This window comes from Danio rerio, chromosome 18 (assembly GCF_049306965.1).
Source record: "Danio rerio strain Tuebingen ecotype United States chromosome 18, GRCz12tu, whole genome shotgun sequence".
NCBI classification, from domain to species: Eukaryota; Metazoa; Chordata; class Actinopteri; order Cypriniformes; family Danionidae; genus Danio; species Danio rerio.
The window spans coordinates 37,811,563-37,829,505 of record NC_133193.1 but is presented as its reverse complement, the minus strand read 5'-3'; the positions used below and the strand labels follow the sequence as shown (position 1 = coordinate 37,829,505).

At 35.0% G+C, this 17,943-nt stretch overlaps 1 protein-coding gene across 2 annotated transcripts in view; it reads right to left on the bottom strand.

Annotated features, from left to right (window-relative positions):
- The window catches only part of lekr1 (Leucine-, glutamate- and lysine-rich protein 1), a 268,183-nt gene that overhangs the window by 22,616 nt on the left and 227,624 nt on the right, over positions 1-17,943 (bottom strand). For both annotated transcript variants that reach the window (XM_073929990.1, XM_073929991.1), the window contains exons 10-12: positions 13,631-13,724; positions 9,588-9,752; positions 5,445-5,711 (exon numbers count right to left, since the gene is read on the bottom strand). In XM_073929990.1, coding sequence (XP_073786091.1) covers positions 5,445-5,711; positions 9,588-9,752; positions 13,631-13,724 — 526 coding nt within the window. The remainder of the gene's footprint in view (positions 1-5,444; positions 5,712-9,587; positions 9,753-13,630; positions 13,725-17,943) is intronic.

Sequence of the window (17,943 nt, the reverse complement as noted above, 5' to 3'; positions counted from 1 at the left end):
ATTGGTTCATGTTGATTGGTCACTGTGTATTAATGGTAACCATTCACTACTCAGAAACTGAGGATTTACCTCACCATGATGTTTTTTTGAAAATTCTTTCTAAACAGGAAGAACAAATTTGCTCTAAACAATGCATAACAACCAATTTCCTCTCAATAGTAAAATATCTGTGTCGTATTAGTGTTTTAAGCAATGTGGCACACATATCTGTCAACATCTCAAAATATGTGTTTTAGGGTTTGATAACCCTTTAATAATTGACTGTTCTGTTGCTCAGTTACATGCCCTGTCAATCATTTGTCACATCCACATTCCTTTCATATTTAATTTCCTACTTTATTGCAGATGCAGCAGTATGCTAATCTGCTATGCTAGTCTTTCAGACACATTTTGGGGTTTGGTTTGGGGGTTTAAGCCCCTGATGTATTGTCAAAAGTGCCTGATCTATTGGAATATGTTGCACTTAAATAAAAATGTTGTCACATGGTGTTAAAAAAAATCCCACCACAGCACTGTCTTCATTCATTCATTACTTTGAGGAGCTGAAGCTGATGAGGTAATAATACAACTTTTTTGCTAAACTAAATAGTTCTAACTACTGATGAAGCTTAATATTGTTTTCAGAGTATGAAATGTGTGTAGTTTTAGTGAAATAAAATAACTGTAAATCAATAAAATGTGCATCATATAAATGTAAATGCAAGCGAATTAGTCAGGAAAACGTAAATTGTACTAGCTTTTTAGATATGATAGAGATATCTAGACATATTTATCTAGATATGATATAGCCAGTCACATCTGTTTCTGTAATAGTTAAATCACAGCGAGTTCATGCATCTAGCATATTATTTTATAGCTATACTCTACTGAAACATGCTATGTCAGTTAGCATCGAATTATAAATCGACTTAAAAACACATAAACCACTTATTGTCACGGTTGTGTAAATGATCAGTTAAAGCCATTTTATGTTTGTTCAGATCTTATTTTCATTCAGCTACAGCAATAGCGTGATGCCTTCATCCATATTAGGGATTTCCTGGAATGTTCAACTACTTTTGTGAGGCATATATGGAATTTCTGCTCAAGTATGAATGAAACAGGCATTACATTCATTTAAAGTGCTACAATGCCCACATCAACCTATTTTGTGGAAAACTATCATATTGGACTCATACTTAAATAAATCATATTTTCAGATTTGAAGACATGCAGAAAATTACGTTGTCAAAAAAACGGAAAAAAACAGAAACTGCAAATCAGGAGGAGATAGGAGGCTCAAGAGTTATGATATGGCTCATAACAGACTTGTAAATGAGAAGTGGGTTCATTTATCAATGTTTTTTTTTTCTTTTTTTACAAGTAACAAAGCTTCACAATTTGTTGTTAAAAGACTGTCAACTAAAAAAACGTTTATTTTTTATTAAACCATTTATGATCCTATTATTAAGATTAGAGTAGATCACCTTTTGAAAGTGGGGGTATATTGGCGGGGTGAATTAGAAAATGTTTTTTTTTAAGGACGTGTATTCCTTTCATCCCTCGCAACACCACCCCTGTCATAGGGTATGTATTCGTTTATGCAACATTGTGATGACCAATGTGCCCACATAGACAGAAATAATTTTTTAAAATGGTTTGGACTGGCCCTAAATTATATTTATCTGAAAGTCTAAAAATGTTTTGTTTAAGGGTAAGGTTTTAAATGTTTGGTTTACTTTATTATAAGGACATTAGAGTGTTGTGCTAGTCACACAAATCTATAGGCCAACAAATTGAAAAAAGAAAAGAAATACTGAGTAAAACAGATCACTTTTAAACCAGATTTCATTATGTTCATTAACACAGTTAGGTAGATTAGATCTAATTTAATTACCTTTCTTGGGACTCACCCACCATCTTGAATTAATCAATTCACTTATCATTGTGATTAGCATATCCGCACTGCCTTGGTCTTTTTGAAGACAGCATATGTTTTAGAACAGCTTCTGCGTCAATAGCATGTCTGTGATGTCTTAAAAATACCGTCTAGGTAGGCAGCACACTTCATTTAGAAGCAGAGCTACAGTCCTTCCCACTTCCCTCCTGCTCTTGAACCTGCAGCCTCATAAATCCTCATAAATATCAAGCAAAGTCTGAAAATATCTCCCATGCCTCTAAAGAGAGCAGGCACAGTTCAAAGACGAGATGAAAAGGCTAAGAGAAAAAGAGAGCGTGAGAGGGGGAGCAAGGGAAAAGAACATCAAGAAGGTGCTTCTTATGAAAGGTGAAGCGTTAAATGCCCTTAGGTATCGATTTTATATCACAGTCAGATCTTAGATAGCTTTAATGGATTCTTAAAATGCAGCGAAATCTTTCCCACAAAAGAAAGCCATTTGCTTTGAAAGCGGGGAGGGAGATGAGAGAGGGAGAGACGCTGCGCTCTGAGGCCAGCATAAAGGAATATGTCAGCTGTGAAATTCACGTCACGGCACCTTGAACTAGATGAACTGGCGAGACACGCAGGACAGAGAGAGAGAAGGGGCGGGTGGGGGTAGATGGTGGACCCCAAGGGCGGCAAAAGGCTTTTTGGAGTCTGCGAGTGGGAGAATATGAGAGAGTGAACTGACAAGATTGTCGTGACTGAAACCACAGACGCCCCCTGGAGAGACAGGCATGCGTGTCAACAGAATACTGGCCCAAATACTCTCTCGCTCTATCTCTCTCTGACTGACTGGAATGATTCACTCATCTCTCCCACACTCTCACGCAGGCTCATGTCACCTCTGCTGGATCTTATTTTGGTTCTGGATATTTATTCCTGTTCTCTTCTCTGACCTGGGTAAATTCTGGATGCCAGTCATTGGCTGCGCATCCAGTTACTCCAGTTGCTAATCCTGATGTTGGTCACGGTTGATGTGCGTCACCACAGTCTCACTTCTGCATGCTTCATTTATTAACCTGTCTCTCTGGGTGTCTGCTTGCATATTTATTTATTTGCATGTGATTTAAGTTACTGGTTTATCCTCTGCCATGTATATGAAAGTTATATAGAGTAGCTATGTGGTTGTTTTTGTTGTGTCTTCATTGTTAATTCATTGGTTAAAGAAGTGTTTGAATTGACAAACGTTTTTGCAGTTCAGTGTTTTACCTCGAGGGGTCAGTAAAAGTACAGTCATTTAACCCAAATAAATTATTTTGTTTCAATGCAGTTTATCAAGTGTTGTAGCCAAAGTTCATTACAAGACAGTCATGCCTAGTTAATATTAAAAGCTTCAATGATTACACTTTGCATAGCATATTTATTGTACAGCAAGTGGAACGTTGAATTGAACAGAGGTAGAACTCCTCATCCTTGATGCAAATAATATGTTTGAAACAGTATGTTTATATTTAGCTGTAGTAGGGGTTTAGTTGATTTCTACATACATATATTATTTACAGCTTACGTGTAAAATGTCACTTGACTGTAAATTGTACTTTTAAAACATTTGTTGTTAGATTTGCAGAACATTTTTCCTAAAAAAAAAAACTAATTCTTCTTTTTTAATTTAAACGGAATTTAAACGTGTGATGATAAACTGAACTTACAGTTTCCTTATACATTTGGAATTGATATTTAATAAAATTTCCAGAAGTGTTGGTACTGTACATTTAAAGCATTTTCATTAATTTTCCTAGAACTGGAATAATATAGGATAAATGTAAAAATTACAGTAAACTCAATCTGTTATTAACATAAAATAAGGAACATTTACTTTTTTTTTTACTAAATGTTCTTTAACTTCCTAAACTTTTTAAACAGATTTGGCAGTTTTTTTTTTTTTCACAGTTTGTGGTCAAGAAGCTGCAAGAAAGTGTGTTTTTACTAGAAAAGAAAATGGAAAAGGTGTGACATGTAAAAAGGTGTAGCATAACAGGGGGAAGGGAAAACTGTTGAAAAGGAATGTCAAAGGACATGTGAAGCAATTACACCTTCATATCTAAAACTACATATCTGTATTTCTTTAATGTATAATTGTTTTTAAAGAATGAATGAGAGATTCACTGAAATACATCTAATAAAATATATCAAACAATTAATCTACTAGGGCAACACGGTGGCTAAGTGGTTAGCAGTGTCGTCTCACAGCAAGAAGGTCGCTGGTTCCAGTCCCGACTGGGCCAGTGGGCATTTCTGTACAGAGTTTGCATGTTCTCCAGTTGTTGGCTCCGGGTGCTCTGGTTTCCCCCACAGTCAAAAGACAAGCGCTATAGCTAAATTGGCTGTTATGCAGGAGTGTGTCTGAATGCGAGAGTTTATAGGTGTTTCTCAGTACTGGGTTGCGCCTGGAAAAGCATCCGTTGTGTAAAACATATGAAGAGTTTAGATGCAAAAACCTCTAAGTGCCATCTAGAATTTTATGGCAAAGAAATAAACTTTTCTTTGCCATAAAAGTAAAATTACTGAATCAAGACATAGGAGCCTGAGAAAAATGGTTATATTAGAAGAAATTTTCAGATGCACAGAAGTTTTTCCATCTGAACTTTTCATATGCTGGAATAGTGGCAGTTCATTCTGCTCTGAGGACCCCTGATAAATAAAGGACTAGGCCAAAGGAAAATGAATGAATGAGTTAATCTACTACTGGTTTACCAAAAACATTTTGCACAAACTTTTAAGAGAAACAAATTAATAAATGTCTCAATGCCTTCCAGAATTTCTTGTCAAAGGAAGTGACATCACTTGGAGCAAGTCTTATGCTTTTTCTATCAGTGCTTTACAGAATGGAACAATGTTTTTATAACAGACGTAACCAGAATGTGACCAGAATGTAGGGACCGACACAAAATTCTTAGTTTTTCTTACTAAAATTGCAAATAAAATGTGTTTATACAACCTAATAAACACACAAGACGAAAAAGATGAAAATTCTACTTAATTATTTTAAGACAATTGAAGCTTAATGCATGATTTAGGAGGCAGAGAAAGGGCTTACTGAGAGGTATAGAATCTTAAAAAAGTTAAAACAGTTATAGTTTAAAAAAAAAAGAAAACTTGATACAATTTGAATTACTCAAAACCTATTCCTTGATAAATGTTCTATTATATTACAATCATATATTATAATATATTAGTTCAATAGGTGGGTGTATTTTCAGGTCACATTTTATGCTGATGTATGGTGTTACAATAATGGATTTTTTTATTTTTTACAATACATACCAAATCAAACCAAAAACCCGAGACTACAGAACTTTGATACAAACCGAATCTGCAATTTTTTGAACCTTATATATGAAATGTGTCTACTTCTAGCTGCTATTTTTTTCTTATGGAGTGCTTAGAAATGGTGTAAATGTGCAGTCTGCTTTATCCATTTCTGAACTGAAAGGCTCTGGCTCAAGTAAATTGATAGCTTTTCTCAATCTCTCAAATTCTGGGTTCAAATGTGTAAGAAGACAGATGGAGAGTTGTGCCTCACCTCTTTCTCTAGGATGACCCTCTCTTCTTGGAGTTGCTGTATGTTACTGTGAGCCTTGTTCAGCTCTAGTGTTTTCTGCCGCAGCTCCTGCAAGGTGTACTGCAGCTGTGCCTCTGCTGTCCTGCGTTCCTGCAGTAACTGCTGCTGCCTCTGAGAGGAGCTCTCATGAATATGTTGCATCTCCTTCTCTTGCTCTTTAACACGCTCCTGCAGCACCGACAATTTCTCTTGGAGCACCTGTGTGGCTGAATGAATGACAGCGGGAATCTAGAGTGATAAATGTAAAGACATGAAAATACAGTTTGCATTAAATAAATAAATAAATAAATATTTGATGACTGCAACTACATACATCTGTATTTCCATCAGGGGCATTGCTAGGGTCAAAAGGGATAAGGGGCTTAGCCCCCTCCCACCCCCCGAATAGTTATTTTATTTTACCAAAACTACAGACATGTTTTACTATGAAAACAAATATTAAGCTTCATCAGTAGTTAGAACTATTCAGTTTTGCGAAACAGTTGTATTACCTCATTAGCATCAGCTCCTCAAAATAATGAATGAATTATGATGACGGGATTTTGTGACAACAGTGCCATTCCCACCTGCCGGTAGAAACAGGTACTGCTGAATAGCTGACTAATTACATGACACAAACGCTGCGTTAAGTGGAGCGCGTGATGTAAATGTTAATTTTAAGGACTTCGATATCAAAATAAATGTTTTTTTTTTTTTTTTTTTTAAGTGCAACATATTCCAAAAGATCAACGGCTTTTGACATTACATCAGTGGCTTAAGCCCCCAAAGCCCTCCCCCTCGCAACCCCACTGACTTCCATATCATCCTTCTGACTACACTTCAGAGAAATTTTAGATAAGATGTAGTCTTAAAAAAGAAACCTCTTTCCTCTTTCCTTTCAGATAAAAAATTCATATGTGAAATGTTTATTTATTGTATTTATGTTAAGTCCAATATAGCTATGAATGTAAAAAGCAATGCTAAGCACAAATAGTAAAGATCTGATTTGCACTATGTGCAAAAAAAAAAAAAAAAAGTTAGGTGGAAATAGCACTATAGTACTAGGTGGAAATAGCACAATTACAATATGTAGACATTAGGCAGAGATAACATTTAAACCAAGCACAATAGTGACAGATGTCATTTACACAATTGAGGATTATGCTACTTACACTAAATAAATATACAGTATTATATATTTGTACTATATGTAAAAAAAAAAAAAAAAAGTAGTTTTATTTCCAATAAGTGTATTTAGATGCTATTCTTGGTGCAAATAGACAGTTGCACCTCAGTAATAATGCTACATTCTAAAAAAGAAAAATAGTATATAGTGCGGGGCGGCACGATGGTGCAGCGGGTTGCACTATCGCCTCACAGCAAGAAGGTCACTGGTTCAACCCCCGGTTGGCATTTCTGTGTGGAGTTTGCATGGTCTCCTCGTGCTGGCGTGGGTTTCCTCCTTGTGCTCCGGTTTCCCCCACAGTACAAAGTAATGCGCTACAGGTGAATTGAATGAACTAAATTGGCCGTAGTGTATGTGTGAAAGAGGCGGTTCATTCCGCTGTAGCAACCCCGGATTAATAAAGGGACTAAACCGACAAAAAAAATTATAATAAACTAGTGTAAATCAGATTATCAATCAAACTGATGCTACCTTAAGACAACCCTACTATAATTTACTTTGGCTCTTATTCAGGTAAAACTAATACCTTTGTAATCTGTTATGCGATGCGTAGGCCCACATGGTATCTGCGCAGAAATCCGCAATCTTCGCAGATTTTTAGCCCATCGACTTGTGTAAATGTGTGCAAATGTATATTTATTCAGTTTTTATTCATTTTACGGATAGCATTGTAATATAATAATAATAATAATATTATTAAAATGTTCATATGATTTATTTACAATACAGTTTTTAAAGTATTTTTTTCTGTCTTTTAGTAGAGATATTATATAAGAGACTTGCTTTGTTTAACAAATAAGTGCATCTAATTGGATTTGCATTGTACTGTAAATATTATGGCCCAATGCCAATTCTATTTTTGTATCCCTACCCCTTCCCCTTTCCCCTTTGCCCTTACAACCAAGGTTTAAGGGGAAGGGCTTCAAAATGTACCCCTAAGAATTGGGACAGCACTACAGTACCTGCACACGTCATTATATGTCCTCACGATTTCTTGCTTCATATGAGATCAGACGATCGCCACTGCTGGAGTAATTCCAGTTGTGTTATTCTTTGGTATTTATCTACAGGAAATCACCAAAGGCATATATAATGTCATAATATCTATAATGGTAGAATTGGGATTGGCCCTAAATAAAAGGTAAAAATGTATTATTTGTTGATCTCAGAAATTAAGTTTTTAGTTATGATAGTCCTAAAACCATTCCGCATAAATCTGGTGTTTTTTTTTTTTACTAAATTATCTGCATAAACAGCAAAAAATGTCCGCAGATTCTGTCTGGACCTATAGCCATGAGTAGCAAAAAACCAATATGTATATATATTCATCTTTGGAATGACAGATACAAGTCCTGCACAGTGGCCAGAAAGATTTTGAGCCATTCTTCATGCAGAATAGTGGCCAGGTTACTATGTGATACATTTCTTGACTCAATCCTCCAAAATACCCCAAAGTAGCTTCATGATATTTAGCTATGGTGACTGTGCTGGCCACAGGAGATGTTCACAGTCATGTTGATCAAACCACTCTGTCACCAGTCTTACTGTGTGTATTGGTACATTATCAGCCTGACACACAGCAAGACCTTCAGGATACAATGTTTGAATCATTGGGTGCACATGGTCCTCCAGAATGGTTTGGTTGACCATGGTAGTCACGTGCCCATCTAGCACAAAAGAATGCCATGATATTATGAGACAAACCATCACTGATCCACCCCTATGCTTCGCACTGGGCATGCAACAGTCTCTGCAGGTGCACTTCTTTGGGGCTTCAAACAGTCTAAGATACACAATTAATTCTGCATTGAGTTGGGTAACTTGGTGCTATGCTGACAATATTCTGGATACTGTGGATCTTAATACATCATAAGGACTTGCTGTATTGTTCACTATGCATCAAGATATAAGAAGGGGCCACAATTAAAAGATGCACCTCCCTAACAGATAGACACTTGGTTAGCTAGTTAGTTAGCATGTTTGTTTTGACATCCCAGCAACCTGTCCTGAAGCACTGTCCCCATCCAAAATTCGCTACCCATAACAGACTTGCCAAGCAAACCCTCGCTATGGCATGCAGACAGACAAAACCTCTCAACATCATTTCTGGACCAATAGAGCTGCCTTCACTGATCTTCCTCTGGCTACACACACACACACACACACACACACACACACACACACACACACACACACACACACACACACACACACACACACACACACACACACACACACACAGTATCAGGCTAGAAAGGACAGACAGTAATCAGAAATTTCTGGGAGAAAGACATGGACACAGACACATGGAGCAGTAGATTAAAATGGGGCAAACATTAAACGCTGTTAAAGTTAGTATACTGGACTAAATCAATAATCATCTATTTTTTTTGATATTGAAATATGAAACAGCATTATTTTCTGCTCACAAATTAGATTAATTACTCAAGAAAATAAAAACTTATTGCTGTGGAATTGTTTATACATTATTCTATTCTTGAGTTGAAAAAGTAAGGCTTAAGTAAGAGATAAAAAATATTGTCTCTGTTATGGTTTAATAATCGATGTACCAGAGAGTTAAATAATTAGTCCAGTGGGAAACTGAGAGCGTGACTTGAGTCTTGTGTTCATGTACCCCAAGCTAGTCAAACATGTTTGTTCTTGTCCCAGGTTTATATTAAATATAATCAAATAAGGATGTCCAAGAAGACATTTTGATACTAAATTTGAAACTATGGTGAAGTACTTCGGTTTCCTTTTCTAAATCTTGGTAACCTTGACATATTTGTTGTAATATAGTTTTTGCTTCACAAAATAAATCGACTCATTGATAGTTATTGACACCCTGTAGATGAACTATTACTCAGATCAGCAACATTACTGTCCCACGATCAAGACATGGAGGTCACATGGGAGTGCCAGACATCAGCTGTTTGTACCTTGTTTTGTTGTTGCTGGATTTCATTCTGGTATTTGTTAAGCAGCTCCAGGTTTTTCTGTCTTTGAATGTCTAGCTCAATATGAGCTTCTCTTCTTAACTCTGTCTCTCGCTGTTTCAGCTGTTTATCCTGCTCAGCCTGTTTCTGCTGGAGAAAAGCCTCCATCTGTGTGCAGAAAATAAAGGTTAAATAAGGGATGAGGTCAAATAAAGTTTAGAAGTTGCATGAGAATTAGGTTGTTATTTGAGCAGTTAAACCATAAACTGAAGTTCAGTTCAGTTTAATGAAGCTATAGTTACATCAAATCCAATGTATTTCGGCCATACTAGAAAGTGCAGTGCTGTTTCTACACATATAAATATGGTTTTCATTAAATGAAATAAAGCTGAATTAGAATAAAAATAAACATTACATGAAACATGTTATATTCGTCTGGTTTTCTTATTAGTGATGCAAATGACAATCAGTATACAATTTTCAAGTCATCAAAGGTATAATTTGAATTTTATTGAACTTACATACCAATGATAAAAGTAGGTATTTTTATGGATCATAAAGAAATGAAAATGGTAATTTGTTGAATTTGCTGCACTAGGTCACATTTATTCAAATCAAATGCCAATTTAATCATAAACATCCAAAGAGGGTAGTGACCACTCTATGAGTTTCTTTCCTTTTTTGCCCATAGCATGCAATGCCACAGAGGTATTATTTACACCTTAAGATGGTGCATTGTCAGGTTCAAATATCTGTTTGCTGCTTTGTAATGTCAATTAAGGAGCTGCATTTTCAGAATATGATCATGGTTAATGTTTTTGTTTATATACCTTATGCTTTCATATCATGTCCAAGGCATTGCACTATTTAATGCTTTTCAGCTGCAAAGAGATTCAGTTTCTTACCCATATTGCTTGAAACCTGAGGTCTTCATAAAAACATGGAATGTCCTTCTTAAGTAGTTTTCCTTTAATTGGGCTCACCTAGCAATCTAATTATCACAGGGGTCTGATTTTAGTTATTGAAAGAGCACTGCGACAATTCACCTAATTCTCCGCCGACGAGTAGGCGCTGCCATTTGAATCTTTTTGGCTTGAGACTTCCGGTCTCATTCACTTCCATTAATTTTTTGACGTTAAAAACTGGTTGCTACGCTGCTTGTTGTTACAATTGGATATTTTCTTATTATAATATTCTACTTGGTCTGTATAGTCATGCAAACATTTGTTTGTAGAGCAAGTTTGTCCGTTTTCTGCCATTTATTATTCCTAGTCATTTCTCCCATAGGCAACTGAATCGGAAGTTCTAAGACAATCGCGAAAACAGGTGCCCTTCCGCATTTTAGAATAAGGTCAATACCAGCCATGACTTTAATTGAAACACTTGAAAAAATATGCATAATAATTTGGAACACAGTGGAGAGTGCTTTCTAAAAAAGGGGACACTAAACGGTCCGTGGGTGCCATCTTTCGGATGAGACGATAAACCGAGGTCCAGACTCTCTGTGGTCATTACAAATCCCATCCTCATAAAGAGTAGGGATGTTCTGGCTAAATTCCCCTTCGGCCCTTAACCATCATGGCCTCCCAGTCATCTCTATCCACTGAACTGGCTCTATCACTGTCTCTCCACTACGCCTATAGCTTGTGTGTGGTGATCGCACATGCATACATATATATTAGGGTTGGGCGATGTCGACCAATTTGCCATCGTATGATGTCTATCCGGCCGTGAACACACATGCCCTAGATGTTAACAAGATGCTAAATATGTCTGATGTAATGTGATCTTTTAGCTCAAAATACCACACAAATAATGTTTTATAACTATTTTAAATTACTTGTTTTAGACTGTAATCCAAATTGTGCCATTTTGGTGTCTGTCACTTTAAATTCAAATAAGATTGTGCTCCTTTCAAAAGGGGGCGAGCTACAAACACCTGTGCATCAGCATAGCAGCAGATTAAAAACAGCACTTACGTTATCTCTGTGAAAAACTGAAAATATGAAAAGAAGCGTCTCAAAAGAAAGAGACAACAGTGTTCATCTAAAACTTCACATTTTAATGCTCTTAGTCGCTGAGCAGGTGATAACTCTAATGGAAGACGGCTGTTTCTCACGCAGGGCTGTTAATGCTATCGAGGGAAAGATCATCACTAATTTTCATTTATTTTTGGCTAAATTCACACACTGTTGCCACATTACAATGATTAAATCACTTATAAAAGTGATTTTTGCATAACAGGTCTACTTTAATAAGTGGATTGTGGTCATACCATAGAAGATTCGTACTTTGTAAGTATAAAAACAAAACATCGCACTAGCAAGGAAATGTATATGCTTGTCTGTGAGGCTGAAGACATCGAAAGAACTCTGGATTTCACCAAGGCATCCTTAGGTGAAGAAGGCTTGGGAGGAGGTAGTGGTATTTATATTTATGTTAACATTTAACTTTGCTTATGTTTTTGTTACTTTACATTTTAATCCTTTCATTTCTTATAGTTAAAGACATTGAACTTTTTAAACTGCAGCTCTGCTTTGTTTGGTGGTGGAGTTTTGGTTCCTTGCCACTTGATTTGCACTGTCCTTTATGTACATGCTGAATTCTTACATAACACAATATTTTTTTTGCCACTGAAAAATAGCACAGTAAAACATCTAACAGGACAAAATGACTACAAAATCCATCTATCCTTTTTCATAACGGTTAATTTAATCCTCGTGTTGTGAGAAAAAAAAAATCAAATAAAGCTGGCTGTGCCATTCTCTCTGACTGCACTCTGTCATATCAAAGACAGGGTTTACTGTGGTTTTTGAAATATTGAACTGTCAGCAACTGAATAAAATGGTTAGAGCAATTACAAACAACAAAGAGGGGGATGGTGACATGCCATATATTTTTAGTCGGCCATGACCAAGGCCACCATGTTTTTTTGTGGAGCCCAGAGTGCAGACAGAGTTCGTGTGAGAGAACCAATAGTGTTTATGTAGTGTGAAACAGCATCTATGTGTGTGTTTGACAGCAAGAGACCACTTCCACCTAGACTTGGATGCATTACTGTGTTAATGGCAGGAAACCGGCGAGTCTTAAATGTGATTTGCACTAAATCAAACAGCATTCCACTTAATACTAGCGTGCTGAGGGTAGACCACAGCCCACAAATATACAAATGAATACAATTTCAATAATAAGAACAAAAAAAAAAGAAATAAACTGAACTTCAGACAGAAGGAAAAGAGAGAAAATGTGCTGCTTTTAAGTGGAATAGTGTTAAAATTCCTAGAGTAGTATGTTAGGCAACTTAGCTTATTATGATATTTTGGTGGACTTGTGAGGCATTTACATTAATCTATTTCACTGGTCAACTTTCCGTTTTTGACCAACAATATAGCTGTTGTTCTGAGTTTTGGCTGATGACTTAGCACAGCACTTGATGTGGAAAATTGGAAACTTGGAAATAAGGCGATTGATTTGGAATATGGTTCAGGAGCAATATAACCCTCAACTTAGCGTTGCCATCACATTTTTCCAAGATACTAGTATTCAGCTTGAAATGTAATTTAAAGGTCTATTCCAGCTAAAACAAGACCTTCTTAAAAAGAAAGAACTTATAGGGAATACTGACAACGCTGTTCTTATTTTGTTAAACATTTGGTAAATATTTGAAATTTAAAATGAGGATATGTACCAATATAAACTTTTTAGATATAAATGTGTGAGAAAGCTGCCGTACCTTTATTTCTGAGATTGATTTAATATTTTTTCTCACCTTCACAAGCAACACCAACAAAAATCATTAATTCAAAGAAAATCCCATTATTTTTGGTTCCATCAAAGTAAACACATTTGGACCTCCCGCATGCTTTAATTCTCCACTAAAGTCTAGTATACTTAATAGGGGTCTGCGAGTTACTCAAATCAAATGATGTGAACACCGGAGACTTACCATTAAACGTGTTTCATAAATCAAAATAAACATGACAAAGCAATCAATACATCATGGAATTGACTAAGAATAACAAGTTTCAATTTGTGACTGTCCACACCTTTAAACTGTGCTCTTCTGTAGCTTTCAGCCTGCTTCTAAAGCTCTCCTCCAGTCTCTCCAATTCTCCCATGTGTGTTTTCTGCAGCTCCTCTCTGTGAGAAAATAATGGCTACTGTAAATTCACTAACAAAAGGCTATGTAATTCAACAGAACATACAGGCAGCTTTAATTATAAAATAACCCTTATACAGTTGAAGTCAAAATTATTAGCCCCTTCTAGGATTTTTTTTCTTTCTTTTTTAAATATTTCCCAAATGATGTTTAAGGGAGCAAATAAATTTTCACACTGTGTCTGATACTTTTTTCTTCTAGACAAAGTCTTATTTTATTATTATTTTTTTATTTCAGCTAGAATAAAAGCAGCTTTACATTTAAAAATAAAATAATAATTTAAGGTCAAAATTATTAGCCCCTTTAATATTTTTTTCGATAGTCTACAGAACAAACCATACTTGCCTAATTACCCTAACCTGCCTAGTTAACCTAATTTACCTAGTTTAAGCTCTCTAAAAGTGTCTTGAAAAATATCTAGTCAAATATTATTTACTGTCATCATGGCAAAGATAAAATAAATCAGTTTTTAGAAATGATTTATTAAAACTACTATGTTTAGAAATGTGTTGAAACAATCTTCTCTCCGTTAAACAGAAATTAGGGAAAAAATAACCAGGGTAATATTTCAGGGGGTTTAATACTTCTGACTTCAACTGATATGTCACTAAGCAAATTGTAAAACGCAAGGACCATTAAATGTCTTGTCTAACTCTGACTCATGCTGTCATACCTGCCAGAACCACTATCTGACTACTGTGTTTAATATTAAAGGTAAGAAAAAAAGAATAAAATTAGACTATAAGGATAAAAGTTTTTTTTTTTTAATAAAAATAAGAGAAACTTTTTAAAAAGCCACAGTGACACATTTACTGTGATACATTTATGAGCAAGCATATTTGTCTGTGTTTGATCCAGTTGTTATGGAAACATACTTGTTATTTTTGTTAATTGTCTCATGTCATAAAACATTCTTATATAAAACTATGACTAACGCTGGTCTGCAGCCTTAGGGCTAAAGAGAAAATGAAGAAGAGAAAAAATAGGGTCAATGAAGCCAGACACTGTAATGAGCACTTCACAACAACTGCTAATTCTAGCTGAACAAATTTATAATTCACACAAGCTGTCAAAAAAAGATGGACATGCATATATTGAAAATGTTTACTTGGAAACACAGTACAGTTGGAAATACAGTTCATAATATATTACATTAAATGCAAAATGATTAGCTCTCCTGTAAATATTTTATTCTTTTTCAAAAAATTCCTTAGTGCTGTTTAACACAATGAACAGGACCCTTTTTAAAAATGCTATTTTTTTAATAACTAGTTACTTATTTATTTTGTCTGATACTGATATCTAGTACATGATATTGTACTAGATATTTTGCAAAATTTTAGTATTCAACTTAAAGTACAATTTAAAGGAATTAATTAGGTTAACTAGGTAAGTTAGGTTAATTAGGCAAGCCATTGGTTTTTATTGAAAATAATCATAGAAAAAAAATATGTGGCTAATAATATTGACCTTTGCTTCAGACAGAAATCATAAACAAATATTTGTAAGCATAAATAAAACATACAGTATTTATGTTTTTTACTATATTATTGTATTCATACTGCTGTATTTTATCAGTGGTGTAAAGTAACACATTTCTGTACATATACTTAAATTACTGCAATTGAGTATTTTTTTTTTTTTATCAGGAAAATACTATACTAAGTAGTTTTTAAAAAAATGCATACTTTTAATTTCCCTTGAGTACATTTTTAGTGATGTATGGGTACTTTTACTCCACTATTTTCCTTCAACCTGCAGTCACTACTTTATTTCTTTCTTGTCTATGGTGATTGGCTAAAGTAGAAAAATCAGTCCTGTGAATCCTCCAATCAAATCGCACATAAAAAGTAAATCACAACATACTGAACAACCTCAATAGATTATAAATGCAGCAAACCTTATAAAAGCAATATAAATGTCCAAGAAGATGTCCAAAATCTTTACACGCAAGGAAGGAACGAACAAACAAACGAAGGACTTAATGAAGAAAGAAACAAAAATATGAACGAAAGAACGAATGAATGAACAAACGAATGAAAGGAGGAATAAAGCAAGGACCAAATGAATGAATGAAGGAAGGAATGAACAAATGAATGAAGGAAGGACAGAACAAACAAACAATGGAAGAAAGGTTTTAAGGAACAAACTAATATAAGATCACTAAATGGACTACAGAATATTACGCTTACACATCCCTGCACGAACTGTATTTTTAACAGCATAATACTCAATTCTCACTACTCTTGTGTACTTTTAAAAGGGCAAATTTTTACTCATACTTCAAGTAATACCTACAACAGACACTTTTACTGTACTTGTACCACATTTTTGGGCAAGTAATGGCACCTTTACTTTTTTACACCTTTGATTTTTATTCATATTAATATATTTGTTAAGCATAATTCCAGATTTCGACAACACCACATTATTGTCAGAAGTGTCAATTTTTCTGAAATTGTTGTGTAGTGGACAAGAAACATGCATTCTGCAAATGGTTTACTGACCATTCATTGCTTTATATCTAACATTGTTGTCAAACATTTTAATTTCAAAGAAAACATGCTAGTTTATTTATTTATTATTATTATTATTTTTTTTGCCAGGATATTTTGAAATGACACACAATATGAAAAAAAAAATAAAATGTTTATGTCCTAATGGCCACCACAACACTCTACATGAGCTCATATTTTACAGATATATTTTAAAGAAAAGCTTATTTCAAAAAATGTAAGAAAAACAGAAATATTAAATACATATTCTAAAAAAAGTCCTCATTATTACCCCCATATATTTAATATTGCCATGCACAGACAGTAAACATGGCTAACAGACAAGACATCAGATGCTTTTTTTTTTCCTTTCCTGTTTGTCGAGAGTTTAAAACTGTGATTACACTTTGACTCATCTTGGTTGTCAAAGCCTTTGAAAAGCTCTTCTGCTATTAGCCGAGACAGACAGTGAAGATATGAGAAACGCGGGTGACTAGACAGACAGTTGGCAGAAATTCCATTTTTACAACACATTCCTCTGTGGCTCAAACATTCCTCCCATGAGACATAAACTGTGACTCCGTAGACAGACTACTTCCATACTGAATTGGTGAAGACTGAGACGTACACAAAAACAAACAGCTCAGGAGAAACATCAAAGTCCCAGCAGACTGACTGGATCAAATTGCCACATACAGTACCAACATTCCTACATCCACTTACCCTGACCTTACGTTTCTTTGAGATGATATTCAGAACATTTTAAACCTCAAAGGAACACTCTGCTTTTTGGAAATAGGCTGATTTTACAAGTCACTTAGAATTAAACAGTTGAGTTTTACAATTTTTGAATCCATTCAGCCGAACTCTGAGTATAGTGGGAAAACTTTTAGCTTAGCTTAGCATTCATCATTAAATCGGATTAGACCTTTAGCATCTCGCTTTAACAGGGAAAATAATCAAAACTCTTCTTTTGAGCTTCACTCTTTTTTAGTTACATTATGTATTAAGACCAACAGAAAATTAAAATTTCCTAGAACTATACTCTTATCCTGGTATAATGGACTCTGTTGATGTAGGCTACCATGCCTGCAGCAATGATATTACAGTGCTGTTACCTAGTTACAGCTGGGGACTATTTTCAGATAGTGCATAATATCATTGTGCCTATTGCAGCCTTGTATAACAAAAAAGCCATTTGATGATTATCCCAGAATGAAAGTATAGCTCCTAGGCATGTCATCCTAGAAAATAACTATACTTTACGATAAACTACACTAGTCCACAATGTAACTACAGAATAGTGAAGCTTTCAAATGGAAAATGATCAAATGTTTTTTTTTTTTTTTTTTTTTTTTGAGTGAGATGATAATGGTCTAATCCGATTCAATGAAGTATGAAAAGCTAGGCTAAAAAGTGCTCCCGCTATGGTAAAACAGTTTAACTGTAGGTGATTTGAAAAATAAGCATATTTGAAAAAAAAAAAAAAAAGTTGAGTGTTCCTTTAGATATGGTGGATAACATGACATGGATGACATGGTGGCACAGTGCACTCTCCTAAATAAAGGTACAGAGCAGTCACTGAGGCAGCACCTTTTCAAAAGATACATATTTGTTACCCAAAGGGTCCACAGTGCATATCAGTGCCCAAATGTACCTAAAAAGTACCTTTGAAGTACCATTATGGACCCTTCAGTTACAAATA